The 21,269-nt window shown below is 38.7% G+C and overlaps 1 protein-coding gene across 1 annotated transcript in view; it reads right to left on the reverse strand.

The window, feature by feature from the left end:
* Window positions 1-21,269, reverse strand: part of plekha7b (pleckstrin homology domain containing, family A member 7b) — a 75,373-nt gene that overhangs the window by 33,791 nt on the left and 20,313 nt on the right. The window contains exon 4 of the mRNA XM_053324547.1: window positions 5,353-5,436. Coding sequence (XP_053180522.1) covers window positions 5,353-5,436 — 84 coding nt within the window. The remainder of the gene's footprint in view (window positions 1-5,352; window positions 5,437-21,269) is intronic.

A 21,269-nucleotide genomic window follows, 5' to 3' on the forward strand; every position in this document is an offset into this window, starting at 1 on the left:
AGAGGGCTAGCTTTGAGTATTTTGAGTATTTCCCTGTTACCACCTATCACTTCTACAATTTCCATGCTGCTGCAGCTTTTTTTGTATTATTAAGTTTAAAAAGTGATGCATCATAGATAACGGGAGACTCTGGAACAGCAAGGACCATTTTCTTTGATTTCACAAAATTCCAGTGATATTTCCTAGGAATTTTAATTCATGCTGATTCATTAACATAAAGTTCCTACAGCTTTTGTGTTGCAGACCTCCTGTTACATTTCATTCTAAATTTGCTCTGCTGTGTTGAAATGTGGAGACTGTGTAGACCACTGGATTAAAATCACTGGCATGCCTCTGAAACCATGTTGCAATGATGATTATGCAGTTAATCTGCACATTATGAATGTGATATAGAAGGGACACAACCGGTCAGCAACATGGTATTGATGGACAAATAATATTTTTACGCACTTATACTGCAAACATTACTGTGCTTTAACACAAGCCAGACCCCTAAAATCTCTATGTCACAATTTAAATTGAGATTTGTTAGAACACAGAACAAGTTTCCACAATAGGTTTCTGCTAACAGGTTTTGGTAATCATGTCCTCACTATTACTTTATCGTCCTGTTCCTAGCTGCTTATGGAGCCTCGTACAATTTTAAGATACTGTAGCGTCTAACATCATCATTTTATCTCAAGTTTTATTAAGTTAAAGTTTTATTAATTTGACTTGTATTAATTCCCCTCTAAACATGTTTTAAGATACATGATATTGAATGTGAAAAAAATGTATGTCTATTATGGTTTTTCCGCCAAAAAAAAAAATCACAGAAATTGTTAAAATGATCTCCTCTTTCTCCCTAGGTGAAGAATCCAGACACTAGTAATATGCAAATATTGTTCGTTTCAAAGTTTAACTGCTGGACATACGATGACACTGACCAGACCTTATACTATTCTATACAACAGACATAGAAAATAACACATACATACAATGTTTTCAAAAATACTATGCAGCTAGACATCCAGTATAACAGAAATACAGTTGTCCAGGTCTTGGAAGATCTTGATGACTGTACAGTATAAATCAGCTTGCAGCCGGAAACAATGTGTGACCTGTCTCTCCCACAACACTGCCACAAGCCCCCCTGTATTGTTCACAAAAGGGTTCAAATGAACAATGACTCTATTTTTTCCTGTGTTGTGCACAACTCTACATTAAAGCTAAGAAGGAGATCAGCGAGAGAGGTGTGCCACAGACTGAAACAAAAATGCTTGTAGAACGAAGTGAAAAAAGAGACCACAGTGAAACAAAACTTACAGTATCTGCACTCACAGCCTGGACTGCAGCCAGCATTTTTACAAGATGTTTCTGTCGTATCAGAGGGGCTCTGCTGTTTATGTGAAGCTCTCATACTGTTTACCACCACTGTCATTGAAACAGTTTGCCAGGAGATTTGTTGTGGCATGTGGTGGAGAGGGGCTATATTTCACATTGTGTAGTGTACAAGGGGAAAGACACTAAGCTGTATTTCTTCTTGCTTCCGCTGATGGAAATGAGGGCACATTCAACATTTTTAATCCATTCAGGCAATGGGTGTTCATGAGGAGAGTTGACAGATTGATAATAGTGTGATAATCAATGACTAAATCAACGACTTCAGGCCAGCAAAGCATAGGCTGATCGACCCCTCCATGGGGAAGAGTCTCCTGAGGCTTTTCTTGTCTTGCTCTGTCCTCTGTCCTCCGATACGGGTCTCATGGGAACCCAATGACGTTCTTAGTTGGAGGAAGTCAGTGTTTCATGGAAGAAATCTACTTCCTATTCAGATATCATTATACACAGAATAAAGCCCACAATATCACAGTGACAGTAAACAGAAGCAACATTTTACAGTCACAGGGAGGTCATGCCTCACACATTTGATACCAAGACTGCGCCCCAGCTGTCACACACTACATTCAACTCTACAACAGGATTATAACAAGGAGGGTGGAGGAGAGAGGCACAAAAAAGGGAGATTAAGTAAATGCAAGTGGGTCCAGAGGTTGAAAAGAAAAACAACCTTAAACAGCAGTTATACTTTTGTGTATACTACAACACAGAATATTAGAGTAAATGCTCGCGTTAAAAGAGATTGTTTAATTTTAATACAACATGGCATACAACTTACAATGTTACTGAAAGGACTTACATCTACACCAAAGCTGTGTTTGCACATAAAACTGCAACAACAGATAAATGTTAACATGTACCTTTATGCCATGAAACAAAGTATTGTTTAATTTTTTTGTTTTATTGTTTGTTTGTTTTTTAAATAGCCAAGTAAAATGTTTTTAGTGTGGGTACCTTTGTAGGTATGACTAGTCATAATAGGCAGGTGATAAATTACCGATCAAAAGTTCAATAAAGAGCAATCTGAGAATGTAAAACTGATTTTATACAGATTTTGGTCGCAGTCTTTTAATGAGTGGGTTGAAAGCAGTATCTCTTTCCTAACTGGCAATCAAGAGACAATTGCGGCAGATCAGCTGGTCATATGGACAGTTGCTGAACTATGTAAGAAATAAGTTGGACTTTTAATTTAATAAGTCAAAGTAGGATAACATTTTAATATGCTTACTGTATATGTGGAGTCAAAGTTTCATGTTTTTGTGGGAGCGACCTTAAACTGATATTATTCTTGGTGTTAGGAGCTTAAAGAGATTAGGAGTAGCATTACAAGGCAACAGAGTTATAATATGACTGTTGAAAATATGCAAGTGTGGCAACAAAGGCAACTTCTAAGCCCCATGATGGTATACAAATCCATGGCTCAACAGAAATGAACCAGGGGTAACAGAGTTGGAGGACGTTGGAGGATGCAGATGAATCACAATCAGTTTTGCACTGCTTAAACAAAAGAGCTTTTAATCATTGAGCCTGTGGAGGTCAGATACTTGTCTTTCAACCTTCTCTTGCCTATAGTGGAATCTACACAGTGCATGTGATCATCTTACACCAGCCAGCTTAAATATAATCAGACACCTGCTGTACATATTGTGCTCTAAGCTTTGATGGCTTTACTGGATGAGATTCCTACAATGACATAAATGATATATCCAACCCATGAAAGGGGATGTTATATACAGTCCTGCTTACCATTATTGGCACCTCTTCATTTTTGGCATAACCTGTACAATATATTCAGAAATAAATGGAAATGTACCAAATGTATAGCATCAGGATATTTTAATTGGAGGTCCAAAGTAATTTTTTCAACTTACATATTGTAATTTCAAAGAAGAAACAGAAAAGACGACGTGCAGCAATAATGGCACCCCTCTTTAATGTTTGGTTGCACACCCTTTGGCAGTGATCACAGCCTCCAAACATTTCTTGTAGCCATCTATAAGCCTCTTGCACGTCTCTCAGCTGGTCATTTCTCCCACTCTTTCTTTGCAAATTGTTTAAGCTCTTGAACATTTGTAGGCTTCTATTCTCCAATGCCAAATTTCAGCTCATACCAAAGATTTTCAATCAGATTGAGATCAGGACTAACTGTCTCACAGTCCATTTTTTCCTTTTCAATCATTCCTGCATCCTTTTGGATGTGTGCTTTGAGTCTTTGTCTTGCTGGAGGACCCATGATCTTCGCCTCAAACCAAGTTGTCTAACACTGGGTAGGACATTTCGCTCTAAAATTTTTTGATAATTCTCTGATTTCATGATTCCTGTGATACGGTCAAGGCCTCCAATACCAGATGCAGCAAAGGAGCCCCACAGCATTATGGATCCTCCACCATGCTTTACTGTTGGTAGGGTGTTCTTTTCCTTGTAGGCTTGATTGTGCCATCTGTAAACATACTGTTGGTGTGCATTGCCAAAAAGCTCTATTTTTGTTTCATCTTCCTAGAAGGATTGTGGTTTGTCCAGGTACTCTTTTGGAGAGATTAATCATTCCTTTTTATGTCTTTTCCTCAGCAATGGTGTCTTCCTTGGCTTTCGCCCATAAAGCCCTGTTTGGTTTAGTGTGCGGCATATGATACTTGTTGAAACCATGATCCCAGACTGTTCCAGGTTGGCCTTCAGGTTTTTGGATGTTTGACATAGTGTTCTTTCCACCATTTGCACCAAGACTTCTCTCATAAATGTTTCTCATCCCCCCACGTTCAGGGAGGTTCTTGACAGTTCTATGCTTGGCAAACTTCTTACTAACATTACGCACTGTTGAAACAGGGATTCCAAGGTCTTTGGAGATGGCCTTATACCCTTTGGAGGTCTTGTTTTTGCTAGTAATCGCACTCCTTTGTCTTCACCATTGTGACAAAATCATCATTCATTGGCTAATTCATGTTACATGGGCACAGACAATTTATCACAGGTGATCATTTGTGATTTATCACAGGTGAGTCATAATGTGTTTCCATACTGGTTTACAGCAAAGGGTGGCAATACCAGTGACACAGCAAGCTTTACATTTTTCTATTTTTTTCTCCCTTTGTTTATTGTTTTAAATTGTTGTTTATCATTTGCTCTTTTGTATCAAACACGAGTTCTCTATAGAAAAAAAAATGTTTCACTTGATTCATTTTTTTCAGATAGAGATAGATACTCCACATTGTGTACTTAAACTTCATGGGTGCCAATAATGGTGAGCAGGACTGTAGTATAGTAAATTAAAATAACTCAACATGAACATTTTTTCCCAAAGGATGGTTGTATTACTATGTTATTGAATATTAACAAAATCTAATTCTAGAAAAAAAAATCATTGAATTGAAGTAATCACTTAAAAGGAATCTCTGACAAATGTATTCACTTCCTTAGTCTATGTCACACATAGTTAGGTTTCTATTCCTTCCTCCTTTTATGACTTCAACTACATTGAGGAAAATAGCCTGAACAGACCAAAAAAACCCCAAATTCTTATAATAAAGCCAACATTAGCATTACTTGGCAGATTGATGGGGCAGATTCATCCGGATATGATATCAAGACCGTCAAAAGCATGTGAGTTCCAATGGTGTTATTACCATAAATTCAATTAAGGCAATAATTTGAAGAATAATACTTAAAATCTCAGTGATCCAAAGTCATTGACTTTTGACTTTTGCAGTAAGTCATGAATACTGTGATGATAATGATAGAATTCTAATTTATTGAGAACATTTCAATGCTCATCTCTTAGTGTTCTGACTATGACCACAGCTCATTGAACAGTTAATTGAAAGTCTGAATATTTTTACGCTCTTTGTCACAGCAGAATACACCCCCTGTGATATGCTTCATCAGGCTATTTCCCACTCTTTTTCGACTCACTCCCATTGCATTGACCTTGAAGTAACCTATATGTAAATTATAGCATTCAGTCTATGCATCACTCACCTGTCTTGTAGTGTGTATTCTGTGTTTTCGGGGGAAATCTGTCCAGTCACAGGGTGCCGAAATGACGTAGCCCTCAGGTTGTGGCTGTAGAATAGATAGGATATGGAGAAAAGAAGGAAGGATGGAGAGAAAACAACAGGGGAGGAACAAAATCAAGTCATTAATCATATTTCTGCCTGATCACATCTCTGCACAGCTGTGTTTCTATTATTGGCTGAGGTTACGACAAAGCCACATTAAGTTTCTTATCTTACAATAATGCTTCAGTCAATTATCTAAAAAATCTACAGCAGCACTGAAAGCTTGTCGGGAACAACAGCTCATATTCTTTTAGACAAAGTGTAGGGCTCAGCACTCTCCCATAGGCAGCTCACCAGGCTATATTGATTTCAATTACAAGGGGTCATTCATTGCTTTAACTAGGACATAAATGCATGTTACTGTCACAGGACAAAGCAAGAAACAGGCAAGCAGCTGGTGCTGGTGTTGACTAGATTGAAATATTGTTCCATGGCTCTAATTATTATTTTTTTGTTATCAATTGAATAGTTCTATGTGACTGGGCAAGGACGACTGACTATTTTATTCACTACAAAATAAAGACTAAACCCAGTTAATATCTAGTCTCTTACCACGCCACTGATATCTTATTAACACACTGTCCGTATCTACTATGTTCACATACAGACTATCTTGTAGTACAGTATGTGGGTACTGAGCCTGTTGTCAACACACAAAGATCAATAAATAGCCCTGAATAAACCTTTTGTCGACACACTGAAGCTTGGACAGGTCATCCTAATTCCTAATTTGTTTCTTGTACTTTATACCAAAAAAAGAGATGTAGTCCATTGCTTGTCTTTGATATATTCACTCTAATGATATGAAATAATTGAGTGTTATCTAGCAGCAAGGGTGTGTCTATGTGTACTCTCTACTCAGGTGTTACCAGTGAAGAGACAGTTATTTATCTGATGAGGACAACAGATAAGTGCTAAAGCTTTTGTCCCTTTCAGACCGGCTGAAAAACTGATGGCAGTAATTGGGTGTAATAATGTACTAAACAGCAATATAATGCTTTTAAGTCTGGCTTGTGTTAGTACTGGATTTTATTCCTCCTAGCCACTGCTTATCTTCTCTCATCACCATCAAACACAGTCTATTAGAGAAGAGAAAAACAAAATACTATTCTTCAACAGAGGCTGCAAAACACTGTGCACAAGCATGCAGTGAAAACAGAGTACATACTGTGCAGAAGCAAAACCCACATGCTGTTTGTCCATAAACATGTACACTGGTATAGATAAATAAATAGCTGAGATAAACATGTTCACACTATCATCACTTCAAGTGCACCAGGGGTAAATAAATGACTATACATCTAGCAGTGAGGGATGAATCCTCTGAAGGAAAGCTGCAAAGTTTCAGCGCTACAAAGGTGCAGAATAATCCAAACAGAAAGTGATGCCTCACTGCATCACCATGCAGCAAAGGGAGGGGAGACAAACTGAGCGGGGTTTATGAGTTGACATTTCGGAAAAGTTCAGAGGGAGTACTGAACAGGAATGATGCTGATCAATTCTGCACACACAAACATGATGTAAGACAGAAACAGTATGTAAAATGAACACAAACACTCATGTAAAAAAAAAACAACAACAAAAACTAGTTTACATATACAGTATTTTCACAAACAAACACACACACACACAGGCTTGGCCAGGCTTGTCCCTCTTAACAACTCATAATTTGCTGAGCTGCACGGGGCATATACAATACTGCACCAGCATCCCCTGTTAATTGGGAATCTGCATTCTTTGAGGCTTTTGTTTTAGCCGCATTACTTCTGAACTATTTGTCACGGAATTTGCAGCATCCCCAGTTAGTGTCCAAACACTGCAGCACAGTAGATCTATTTGTTTGCAGAAAACTAGCTCCCATCAATGCTTGTGACAGAGCAGTCCCAAGAGGGAAAATGAACTGCTGCAGAGGAGCTAGAAAACTGCCTTTTGGATTATGTTCTGTATTGGCGAAAGAATATTATTTGCAGCACCAGTCAGATGTAATTGCCTGAATTGAATGTCACATATAAGATACTGTGATTGTACATTAACCCTGGACTTCATATAACACAATACTTGAGATAGTTTGAAGAAAATCCCATAATAATAACAACAGGTTCCGCTTTACTTTAAACATGAATTTGAATGCAGTCAAATCCACAGCTGTTCTAATTAATAACTTGTGTTCCTTGATCCAAAAATCTCTTTAAAATTCTAATTCATTACAAATTACTCTATTGGAATAGGACAATTGTAGACTCACAGATGCACTGAAAATATCACTTCACTTCACTGTACAGCATTCATCATGAGGGGTTCCATGTTAGACACAGATCATGGTTCAGAAAGTTTGCATTCCACAATCAGACTCCTAGCATGTTACTGAGCACTAAGCATCAGGTCAAAAGGCAGATAAAGAAGAGAAAGAATGGCAGGCATCTCTCCTTGCAGAGAGCCTCAAGAGGGGATTTGTCAGTGTAGCAGGGCTTACATTTCCAGTACTATTGTTACCACAGTATAAACAACATCAGGGCAGCAGCTGATTTTCTATCAAGAGCTGGTGTAAACTGGGCATCCTTGGCTATGAAAACAGCAGGTAAACTGAGTGAAAACTGATTTCTGCCAAAGCTTCTTCTGGGAAATGTGTAGAAACAGCAGCACTGCAGCACACATAAAAATGAACTCTCTCTCACTCACTCTCTCTCTCTCTCTGTTGCCCAAAAGCACAACACTGGAGTACAGGGTTCAGCCCTGGCATGCCATACCAATTTTTTCCCAGCAAAACAAGAGGCTCAGGGTAATCCCTGTCCAACACAAGGGCTGAGTCTTTGCAGCAGGGGCACCAGGGGCAAGGCTTTGTGGTTTGAACACCTCTCCCTGTCTGTATGCACACACACTGAGGCTCCAAAATTCTTTACAACACACATAGCATGCATGGATATCACCATCTGTGTACAGTCTTAACTACTGTATCTCTTTTCACCACTCTCCCTTTGAAAAAAATCCCATAACTGTACAGTATATCCACTACTAGCGTCGATTTCTCTCCTTGTGTAAATACCTCAGCTACTTACTATACTCTGCTGTATCATGCACACAATGGAGACAGTCTCACCTGCTGTGAGAGAGTGAATCATCATGATTCAGCTGCTAGACTCGCTGTGGTGCCGCAGGTCATGGAAATCCGCTCTGCATCATCAGGGCAGGTGGAGGATGCAGAGAGGGTCTCTAGTAGCAGCTGGCATCCGCAAAGAGAAGAGTAAAGTGGAGCCAGTGAGATGAGAGTGGGAGGGGGAGCTGTTTATCTCCACTTTCTCCTGCTCGATCATGCCTGTCTGAGAGTTTCACACCACACTTGCAGAGCGGATGGTAGAGATCCAACTCCCTCCCATCAGGGGAATACCTCAGTTGCTTATCAGATCCTCCTCCTTTTCCATTTTCTACCTCCCTGTCTCTATCTCTCACTGACTTTTTCCTAATGTTGAATATGCTAAACATCTAAGGAAATAAGAATGTATGTAGCTGCTAGAGAATGTGTTTTACCATTATTATAAAATGTATAAAAGGGTATCACTTACCTGGCTCAATTTTTTGTTAGTTCCATAGAGTCAGGTCTTATTACTGTGCTTTCAATAGTCCTTCCATAATGTAGCTGTCATATGTTTAAATGTATTCTAAATCATGTTTATCACCAGAGTGTACCACTGGTATCCTCTGAGTAGCAGCATTGCAACAAAGGTAATACAAACAAGAGAGAATGTTGGCAATTGTGCTTTTTTCGACCAGTAAGATAACCTTCTTTAATTGGCTCAATACCAATTAGTACCTCCACATAAACACAAAGTTCATTTTGAGTAGTAGTAGTAGTCAGTGGAGTGATTCTTAAAACTATTCAAATGTCAACAAAATGAGTTCAAACTCAAGACAAAAATAAAATTGAGCATTTAATCCAGGGCCCAGAAATAGATTGTACCTTGTAAAACAGATAACTTCTTGGGGCCCATCAAGGTCACCTCAGGGTGTGTACTTTTTGAGGCACTGGTTTAACCGTAGAATTGACCTCTGACCTATGCTGAAAGGGAATTGAAACTAATCCTGTGGAATGTGAGCTGAGGGAGCAGGTGGTACCAACATACTGTAAGCCTGTTGTAAATATTGAATTAAACAGACAACCAAGGGGAGCTAAAGGTACAGCCACTTGGGGAGGTTTGAGCTCTAATTGTTGTTTCTCAGAGGTTTGTTACAATCACTACTAGGATAATTCCTCAACTGATTAACACAAAAGTGAATGATCACATCTCCATTTACATGATATAGTTAAAAAAAAAGCATTTATGATTTGATTTATGAATATATAATGCCTTTATTTTTGGTTTATTTTTTCCCTTCACACTATTATCATGTATTGGCACCTCGGCCTAATTATTACCTTGCAAAGCAGCTGATTTGCAGGATCACCACATTACAAGATCATGCGAGAATCCATCTCATCAGGCTTCAAGTTATGTGTTTGTGTCCAACCAAGTGTGTTCAGACCAATCAGTGTCCTATAAGGATTCTTGAAAGTTCCAAGGATGACTTCTCATATGGTTTTGTGACATCTTGCGTGTCAGGTTAGTCTAATTCAGTTCAGTTAGTTTCAAGTTCCAAATTACAGAGAAGCAAAGAAACAACAGCAAATGACTCTGGGCATGGGAATGTATCCATTATAATAAGCTTCACAGAGAAAACTCAAAAAATCAAGGGCTAGAGTTATGTCTACAGAGCTTCTCTGTAGACATGCCTTTAAGTTTGGAAATGAAATGAATTGCAAGATGCAATATCACAGACAGCAGGTAACATTTCACATTTATGCTAAAAACATTATTATTTAGCATAAATGTATTGATATGTGATAATATATACTTTTGTATTTTTTACATTTATATTTACTATTTATTTTTCAAATGTTGAACTGAAGTGATTATAATTAACCACTGAAAACTTTAATTCACTGTCACACTTACAGATAATGCATACGTTTCCATACAGTTAAAAAACTATTCATTATGTAACAAACTTAATTCCCCAAATTAAATATTAAAAAAGGTCAACCACTTCTTATTCAACCTATACACAGACATACTAACATCTAAAATGTTACATTTCTTCTGTACAGCATGCCGTTACATCAACAACTCTTCAATATCTCCATTGAAAAAAAACATAGGATGAAGACTGAGTTGACAAGGCGAAGATGAATCTGTGACAACCTTAACAGCTCAGCAGAAACTCATCAAAGGAACCAGTGTGATTGTAATAAATATCATATACTGTAGAAGCTTGCATTTTACCTTGCACTGTGGCTTTGAGTGAAGTAAAACACAAATCAATGTGCAATTCTACTAATCACCAGAGAACACACAACGGCATCATTTAATTTATTTGGGTCGCTGACTTCATTTCCAGACCAATTCAATTAGCTGTAATGACTAATGTATCATTAATATCACCAAGCTGTTACTGAATCCAAAGATAAAAGCAAAGAAAGGTTTTGGATATGCACACATGATGAGTTAAATGAGTTGCCATGGAGTAATACTGAACTATGTACTGATAGTCATTTGTGTTGCCCCACCCAAGCAGTGTGAATGTGTGACAGAGTGTGACAGGACATTACATCATGGGAGAGAGATATCATGGACCTCCAGAAACACGTAGCATGCAGGCCTAGCAGGGAGAATTAATTAAGCCTTAATAACAGTGGCTTGTGCACAGTATCCAGACAGTGAGTCATTAAAGAGATAAGCATTCTGCAGCAAGACTTGCACATGTTGCCTGACCTTTATCAGTTTCATAGCATAGTACCGCAGCAGCCTCGTTCAGCTTCATTTGTGTGGGAATTATCTAGGCAATCCTTCTGCAGAGTTATTGGGAGATCCCACTGTCAATCAGTATGGAAATGAGGGTATCCAACCAAACACATCTCACACTGACTGCCTGGCCTTTCACTGTCATTGCACTCATTCACTAACATCATGATCATGATCATACTCACTGTTTACAACAGCAGAAACTCACACAGTGATTACAATACTACCAGCGAACAGTTACGGCTGATTTATGGTAGGTCAGTTGACACTTTTGAGTGTTGCTTGACAGAGAGGACATACATTATTTTCAACAGAAAAAAGTGTCACTCAACACTTTCCTTTCCTGTTACATATTTGGAAAATATTATATTGCACCATCATATTTTGTCCCACAATGCAACGTGTATGAGGAAAATGTATGCCTCAGCCTCACACTTATTTCACAGTTTCAAATGTCCTAGAACACTTCTGTTTTCTTGCCATTGACCAATCATGCAAACTAATGCCGGATGCCCCAAATCATGTTTAACTACCTGTATATAATCAAGTATACATGTTTTTCCACATCATACATGTTATCCATTTTGTTAGCCTGACATTGAGTGCTTTTCCCCTGCTTGTTGTGTAGCCAAGTAAATGCTCATTCTTAAAGTATACCTGCTTACTGCCCATAGGTGTGAAGAATATAAACAGAGAAGAAAAGGGAGCGGAAAGATGAGCGCTTTATATTTTGATGTTTGATTGAGGTTTCTACATTGCATAATGTGGAAGTCGTTGAGTGCCAAACGAAATGATAAAGAATGTAGAATAATATATGTGTGTGCTTCTAGCATTCACTCTAACTGAACAAGCCAGCTGGAGGATAGCGTCTGGTTACCATGAGGATGGCTGTTATCATGGAGACGACTGAAACCTTTTGCCAAAGCATAAATTAAAAACATTGCACTACTCTTTAATTTCTGTTGAACAACACTTATCAAACATGTTGAGGGACGAAACCATTAATCATCCTTTATGCCTCTATGAATGCATGTACTTTTAAATAGCATCAATGAAACATCAATGCTTTTATTGAGCCTGTGGCCATCCAGGAAACCACTCAAGTAGCACTGGCAAAACTGGCAAGGACAAGCCACAACAGGCCCAATGGAGAGTAGAAACAGGTGCAAGACTTGCTGTCAGACAGACAGTTTGGCAGAAATTGAAAGAGCTGTCACCATATTAACATTCAACACACACAGACACACGCATACAGTTCTGACACAGCACATTTCATTACAGTCACAATGGTCCTTCAGGCCACGCTGTTCCAAAACATAAGCAAAGCAACAGCTAATTGCCTTGCAGCCTGTGTTGGACCAACAATACAGAATTAGGATGCAAGAAACGCTACCCCACTCCTCATGAGCATGATTACTTCTGAAAGATAATAGCTACTCTAAGTGAAAACACTGATATTGCTTTTACTGGTCAGAAAATAAAATATGTTGCCAAAAGTAGGTGTTGCGTCCCATTTCATGCCTGCTCAATTGGAAATTAAAATTTAAACTTTAAGGAGACGCCAATAAAGACTAATGGATGCTTAAATCCAGTGTGCAAATACAGGCTCCAGAAACAGCCATACACTTATATTAATAGCTTGAAGACAAGAGGGCGGTCTCTTAGTTGCATTGTTGTTATAACTTGTTATGAGTGTTCCAACTATTGCCTGCAGTCCAATCATTCGAGAAAAAATGACCTCAGGGAGTGATGGAGGCCTACATGACAGTGGGCACATCAGCAATTCTATTGCTCCACTGGCACAAATTTAGCTGACTGATAAATATTTATAAATGGTAATCTGAAGTCATTTATCAAAGAAATTGTGGTTTTATAGTGCCTCCAACCATGACAATAAAATTACTTCCAAAAACACTTATCACAGGGATCAATAGAGACAGGGATATGCTGCTACAAAGAAAAAAGTTGGGAAGTTTTCTGGAGTGAGCATTACTGTGGGGAATAAATCAATGAAGAGCCCCCTCAACTTCAGGTCAATATTTAATACCATAGAAGTGTCCAGTACCTTAGTCACTGAATAATGAGCAACATAGGAAACCAGGAGCTGTTCGATCTCTTCATATGTGCTAACAAGAATAGTCAGAATATGAAGTGTGTGTGTGTGTGTGTGTGTGTGTGTGTGTGTGAAGTTTCAGTCCTTAGTCCTTCATAATGCAAAATACATACAAACAAGGCTTTCTTTGGGGTTTATTATTAGTAGTAGTATTATTCATTTTATATTGAACAACATCTTCAAGTTCATAAAACCCAAAGCATTGTTTGTGACCATCTTCTAATAGCTCAGTAGATGTCTATACAGCTGACAAATGGATCAACAAAGGCTGTGATTAGAAGGAGTGGGAAATTGGTGTTTTATTTATACATGAAAAAAGTTGGTATTTTGCAGCAGCACTGTGGGTTTGAAAATCCAGATATTCAATCTATCTTGGCAATCTCTTATTTTGGAGAGAAGCTGCAGTAGAGAAGATTTTGCAAAGCAAATGATCTCTTTCCATGACAAGAATACACAATCAGCAAAATGATCTCATACCTGACAGTGCAATATAGATGTGAGACAGTCTCCAAAGAGCTCTGTAGCTCTTACCTGAACAAGGATGTTATTAGTGGAGCTTTTTCTAATAAACAGATATCTTTAAATGTCTAATTAATCAAAGTGATAGATTGACAGAAAACATATCAAAACCTCCTCTTGCCAACTCAGAACGAAATCAAAATGAGCTGATGCCTCTTTTCTCTCCCACCATAGTCTTTCCCCCACGGTGATCAGCACATTAATAGGGGGAGGTTCAAAGGCACTTTGTTTCCCTTCGCCAACAAACACAAACATACAGACACCTCCACAGCACTGAGTCAAGCATTATCATCATAGGTCTGACTCTGAGCCAATCCCACATTAAGAGCTCAAGAACAGCAGGAGCCACCTGCCTTAGGAAATCACAGGTTAATGAGAAGTAACATGATGAACTTATGACCTCCATTCTCATGAGGCTGCATGAATGCTATGCATAGCTGTTACAACCCAGCTCGTTAAATGAAAGATGTAACATAAAAACCAGATGTTAAGGTTTGAAATAAAATTATTTACTAACCACTAAGCAGAGGAAGTTTACAGAAACTAAACAAGGCCAATTGATGCTGCTCAAACAAACAAAAGAATATAACCAAAAGAGGACTCCTAAAACAGAGCTAACACATCTGTCTGATGTGGTAACAGACAAATAGAAACAAAACCTACCAAAACCTCTATTAATGATTGCTACAAAAATACAAAAAGATGAGTAGCACCCCTACTCCTAGTGAAACTAACACAAACAAATAACTAAGGAAGGTGTGTATCAGTAATAACTTATCAGTAAAACAACAACTCACAGCAACAAAACACAGTACAGCCCAACAGTAAAGCGAGGCGGACTGGACACAAAGATCCAGCTGACGCGACTGACAGGCTGCAGAGCATTTAAAAGCTCAGACTCTGATTGGTGGCTAGGGATTGGAGCGCACCGAACCGATGGAGCCGAACGAGTGGGAGGAGCCAGGACCGCAGGGTGGCTAGGCAGGAGAGTTGGGAACCAAACAAAAGAAAGAGAAAACACATACACACACCATACACACCTCTGCAGGGCCGTAACAATAACATTAAGCCACAGTAGGTCAGACATTAATGTAGGTCAATAACTGACAGTAAAAAGAGGAATTTGCCCATGAAAGATGAAGCACAGGTAAGTCATCACAATGTACACCAGTTATAAAGTGAAAGCAGCATGTCAGTACTGAGAAGGACAAGCGCAACCCCTGTGTATCCTCTGTTACTGTGCACTGACAGAGTAAAGTATGAGCACCCTTACTACAATGCTGTGTGCACCAATGAAGGATGGATTTACCCATAGTTTTCAAGAGTTAAAGGCGATCTGTTAAGCTTATTTCCAGCTCTACCACCACTACTAGAGTTGCTTTGCATGATTCACATTTCAAAAAACTTATCTCATACTAACCCCTGTTTCTTAACAGGCAGATTAGCTCCAGTCTCTTTAAGGCCCCCTGCTGATCAACATAAAAGCTTTGAAATGACTAAATTAAAAAGTGATGTTTTATTTTATTTATTTTACTTTGCAATGCCGACTAACTGAAAAACACTCATAGTGTGCCGGCTAGACTCGATTCATGGCCTGGCGTGACTACCCCCAAAACAATGAAAAAATGCCATAAGAGCAGGGTGCTGTGTGTGGAGCAGATGTCCACATAAAGAAATCTGCCACGCGTTGATGTCAGCTTGGCCTTAAAGTAGAAAAAAAACACTGAAAACTGAGAGTTCAAAGAAGCCTGAAGCCAATGCTTTTTGCTCACAAGGATTACATCCGACATTTTAACATTATCGGCCTGTTTTCCTTTACAGTTATTCTTAGTAGATCACCTGCACGCGAACTAAACGCGCAATCTATTGTACTGCACACGCAATTTAGTACCCTTTATTTGGGATCTTAGTAAATCAGACCCTATATGTATGACTGAAATAAGGAAAACCATCTCCTTTTAATATTTTATGATTTAGAATGAATCTTAATTATAAGTGTCTCGCAGACCCCACCTGTATTATATGGAAGGGTTGTCCTTGCTAGTTTATCAGTTACACTGTACTGTAGAGGTGCCACCGAATGTGAGTTTGTCATCAGTTTAAAAGTGTGATGTTAATCTTATTTTGTTTGGTAGCACTAAATATGCTTAGCTGAAGTAAGCATATTAATGTCATCACACCAACTCAAATTTACAAGCAGCAATCCGTAACAACCTCTGCTCACTAAAAACATTAGGTTGGAAATTGGATTAGACAGCAAAGACCAGGTTTGGTAGACAGGAGATGGTACAGACAAATTAGAGAGGAATAACAATAAAGAGAGGTGACTGATGGAAGTTTTAAGATGTGATTTCTCAGCATATTCACATTACACCTTTTGTTGCCAAGTGGTTAGCTATAGCAATGTGTAAAAAATGCAGTGAGTCCTATTCTGAATTAAAATGTGGATTAAAAGAACATGAACTTGTGTATAATCAGAGAGGATATGTTATTATAATAATGCACTATAGTAAAACTGTGACAATCAGACTTATTGCTATTAAGTTATGTGTGTTTTTATTTTTTTATTTTTGGAGATAGTTTTTAGCACCTTGTTTAATCATTTTACCTTGTTGATCCTAAACGTTCAATTTAACAGGTCCCCTGGTAAATAGTTAATGAAAAGGAGGAATTATTATGCAGCATTGGAAAGCAAATATACAGTATAATAGGCATAGCTTATTGGTTTAGCAGTCAGTTGAGGGAAACCAGATTGAGTCTCAGGTTTTTATTTCACGTCAGGTAAAAAGGTTACAAGGTCTGATTAAGAAGATCATGACTGACTTGGTCTGTAGTGGCAACTGAGAAGAACCCAGTGAGATCGAATGTGGCTCCCAACCACCAGAGAAAGGGTGCAGGCTAGATGATCGGGTATAATCCAGAAGGAATGTAATCAAATGCATGTAATTCCATCTCAACCCCTTGCCTCTCTCAAGCAGGCACAGCTCCTTCTCTTCCTATACCATACTGTGATGACTGTCATGCAGGAAGACAATCTACACTCCAGTTCTCTTACTCTGATGGGCCACTGCATCTTGTGATATGATGCTGTGCTGTGTCTAATGGGGTGTGAGACCTTGATCTTGTCTGAGACTGCTAACTACATTGACTGTCTCAACCATCAAAAAAAAAAGAAGTCCATCTCAAATCTACTAAAATAATTAAAACAAATTAAAATTTAAATTATAACAAATTTTTACATCTAGACTGGCAATGAAGATCAAATGAGCTACTTTTATAACCCGTGATGCAGTCTTTCATCTGTGGTTAAAGAACACTGAACCAGAGCATCTGCTTGAGTGTTGCACACTGTATATCAACAGCTAAATGCAGCATCCAACCCACATCGCAAAGCCAAACACAGCTAATCACTTAGCTGTGCAATGTAGGACAGAAGGGGATGTGAAGTGCGAGGGAATGTAAAAGCTGACTATATCTGGCAGGAGATAGACTAGGACATGGACAGAGTGAGCCCCGGGCCAGTAAAAGAGTGATGGGGACGTGTCGTAGAAAGCTCTAGGGATCTGAAGCTCCAAAAAACAAAAACACCAAGAGGCCTTAATAACAGCACTAGCAATTAAGTTCTTTAAGTGCTCCTCATCCTCCTCTATAGGCAAAACCATCACCAATATCTAAAAGCAGACCAACAGTTTTAATGGAATGGACCAATAAAGAGACCTTATTGTGGTGTGAAATTGTGGTGACTGATAAAACTTTCATTACATCCCCAAGAAAGATACTTAAGTAGTAATTCATTTGAATTTGACCGGCTCACCCTTGAATCCCCTCAGGGAGCTCCACCCATGTGTAGGAGGCTTAACTAGCAAAACGATCACTGCGCAGTCAGCAGAATAAAAATAAGAATATTAAAGAGCTTGAGGTTTTGAACAATAACAAAGAAAGAATGAGACAAGATACAGCCAGTCTGGGGCACCTAGTCCTTCTCCTCGACCTCACTGTACTACTCCACAAGCTCCCATTTGGGAAACTTAGAAACCAAATCAAGGCAATGCACAAAGGCAGTGAGTCACCCTGGAGCCAGGACACAGTCCGGCCAAAGCAGAAAGATAAAAAGAGATGACAAGCACCCACACCCTGCTGAGGTATCCTTGAGCAAGAAACTAACTCATTTTGGCTTTGAACGTAATATGAAAAATGAATGGTATCAAATTACATCATTACAGTACAAAGGAAAATTTAATGAAACAATCACTTTTTAAATGGAATGAAAAAGGGTTACCTAAGTTCTAGAGACAAAAACTAAAATAAAATAAAAACTAAATCCAACATATCAAGTTATCATGTGATGAGGTGACATTTCTGGTTGAAACCTGTACTTCTGTTCTGACTAGAGATCACCTTTGGGAACTTTTCACTGGGAATATTTCTCTGTTTTATTATCATATCTCTATGGCTCTGGTGGGAGGAGAAATAATAAATGTATGATGCAAAATATCACCAATGAGGACAATGAAGAGCACAAATTAGAAATCTAGCTCTAATATTCATCATGAATTGCAATAAATGCCTCTGAAATGCAGAAACAACATTTTAGTTGTCAATATTTTATACCTAATTGGTAAAAGTGATTGTGAATTAGAAGTATGCTACTGTAATATTTTCACATTTTACTAAGAGATTGTCAGATTAGATTTTATCATCAGCACAGCATTAGATTGATTTGTGTTTCAGTAGCACACAAATCAATCTGTCATAGCTGCATCTACTCTGGGTATTCACTGGACAGTCACTGACCATTTATGTAGTAGTGCGGAATTATTCAGTATTCACACGCATACATGCACACACAGGCATCCACAGAGCTGAGTTTCCCACTCATCCTATCAGATAAAATGTGTTTCTCAGCCATTTCTCTGATGAGTGCCAAAGAAAATTCTAAACTATGAGGAGAGGAGAGGAGAGGAGAGGAGAGGAGAGGAGAGGAGAGGAGAGGAGAGGAGAGGAGAGGGCTGTGAGAAACAATGGAGATGGTGCATCGCTGTACAGCTCCTTTGTAATCTTCCTACAAGGTATATGTGTAGAGTAGACACATCTGACATGAAAACATATGCTGCTGTTTAGGGCTTTAGGAAAATATATTGTTAGGCAGCTCATCCTGAATATCAGTACTGGTGTATACAATATGTCAGCCAATAAATTACAAGATAGTGAAGCATAGAAATGCTAAAGATTAGTATTCTATTGTTTGTCTACTGGAGACCAAAGCTTATTTTTCAACTGTTTTTTCCCACACAGAACTTTTTATTGCTCACAAAGAAAAGAAAAGAAAAGAAAAGAAAAGAAAAGAAATATTGGCCAATCAGATTTTATAAACTATTACATATCAATATCGGTACTGACATCAAAAATCCTATATTGTTCAGGCTATAGTAAATAAACATCAGCTTTTCATTTCTGTTTAAAGACAACAATACTTCTAATCACTACTCAGAAGGCCCTTTAACAAGAGAGTAAACCAAGACACAGCCCTGACTTCATCTAAGGTGAAGGTAACATGCAGGATAATGGCTTACCATTCACTAAACTGAGCAATTAGCATCCATCCTACAGTAAGTGAGCCATGTGCACCTTCTGAATTTTATACTATCAAGCTTGGAGATATAACAGATATAGACAGATACAACAAAACAACATGGCCTACCTGCAGGTTCTCAGAGCATTTTTCTGAGTCTTTAAGCTCAAAAGGTTCCACAAAATGAATGATCTGCTGCACAACTGATTCTACCAAAGTGACACGATCCATCACTCTACACACGCACACTCCAGTGAACACACACAGACACAAATTGCATATGTTCATGGTCAGATAATCTGTCTGATCTCTGATCCCCATAATCCCACAACATCAGAAATAAATCAAACATCAAAAATAAAACCCAACTCAAAACTGTGACATTATGACAAACCAAGGGTCTTTGATATACAATAAATCCTAAGCCATGGGCAGGTATGGGTATGTAGGTATATAGGTATATTTGGTGATGCCACATCAGTGAGTGTAATGGCACAAGGTGATGTAAAAGATGCATGTATGTTATCTAATGAGCCAGGCAGAGCAGCTTGTCCTGTTGTTCTGCTGCTATGACTCGACTAATGTTAGCCATTTTGGCACGTCATTACATGAGCTGGACATAAAGGTAATTGATTTTAATAATCTCAAACACAGCTGTTCTCACAATTCTCATCTTGAGGACAAATAGGAGATGTTAATCCAAGGCCTGGAGGTATGTTAGTACACAGTGTCCTCATGCCCCTCCACCATATACTTTTAATACAGGAAAGAAACAGGTCAGACATAGTTGATATTCATTGCATTCTTAAAGATTACATTATTTGTACCAGGGTAATCCTTTCATGAAAGCCATGTCACTTGCCAGTGTTTTTATCCAAAAGCTGAGAGGCAGATAAACAGTCATTGGATCCTCTAACAATCGGATTCAGCTCACCCCCATTGCTGTGAAACATGTCTAAATCCCTTACACAATCATGTCACAGGCATTATTATTCCATCCCACCTCTAAATACCCCCCTCTCTGCCTCACACACACACACAACTAAGCAAACCGGCACATATAAAAAACACTGGGGAACTTTAATCAGCAAGATGACAGGAATGTATCAAAATATCCAATTTACTGCTGAAGAATGCACAGTTAAGTAAGTAAGGATACTAGGAGACAATCTGTTGTTCAGAATCCTGATTACATTACTCTTTTGGAATTGTTACTGTTGCAAATCATAAATGACAAAGTCATCCCATTTTAGTAAAAGCACAGAAGCTACTGTATGAGAGAAATGTGATTAGTCTGGTATATTTTGCTGCAGAGAATCTTGGCCCTGTGGGTCTCCAAGCTTGTACAGTATGGTGCAGCACACTCTACTGCAGCATGGCTGTCTTTACAGTGTTTGTGTGAATGTGTACAGTACATTTAGAATATGTCATCAGAAGAGGAAACAAAAACTATTCTGATTTCTATTCTCACAGTGCCTTCATAGCAGGTCATGCAGACTGAGTCAGCTCTTTCTGTGCGTGGGATATCTGCTCTCTCTACTGGGAGCTGACTGTGTCCAGACTGACTTCAGGCTTGGAGGGACCTCTCTCCTGCAGTTCTCAATCTGAGCAAACACACACTGCAGAGCGCAAGCCACCACTGGTCACACTCCCACTGGATAAGAAGTCATGACTGCAATGCTCAGTGACAATGAACAACTATTGGGCACCACACATAGTGGCCCCAGTGACCAAAGAATACACATCAGTGTTTCCCACAGGACAGGCATCTATTTGTGGTGGTGTGGTCCTCAGCTCAT

Source organism: Scomber japonicus, chromosome 1 (genome assembly GCF_027409825.1).
Source record: "Scomber japonicus isolate fScoJap1 chromosome 1, fScoJap1.pri, whole genome shotgun sequence".
Lineage (NCBI taxonomy): Eukaryota > Metazoa > Chordata > Actinopteri > Scombriformes > Scombridae > Scomber > Scomber japonicus.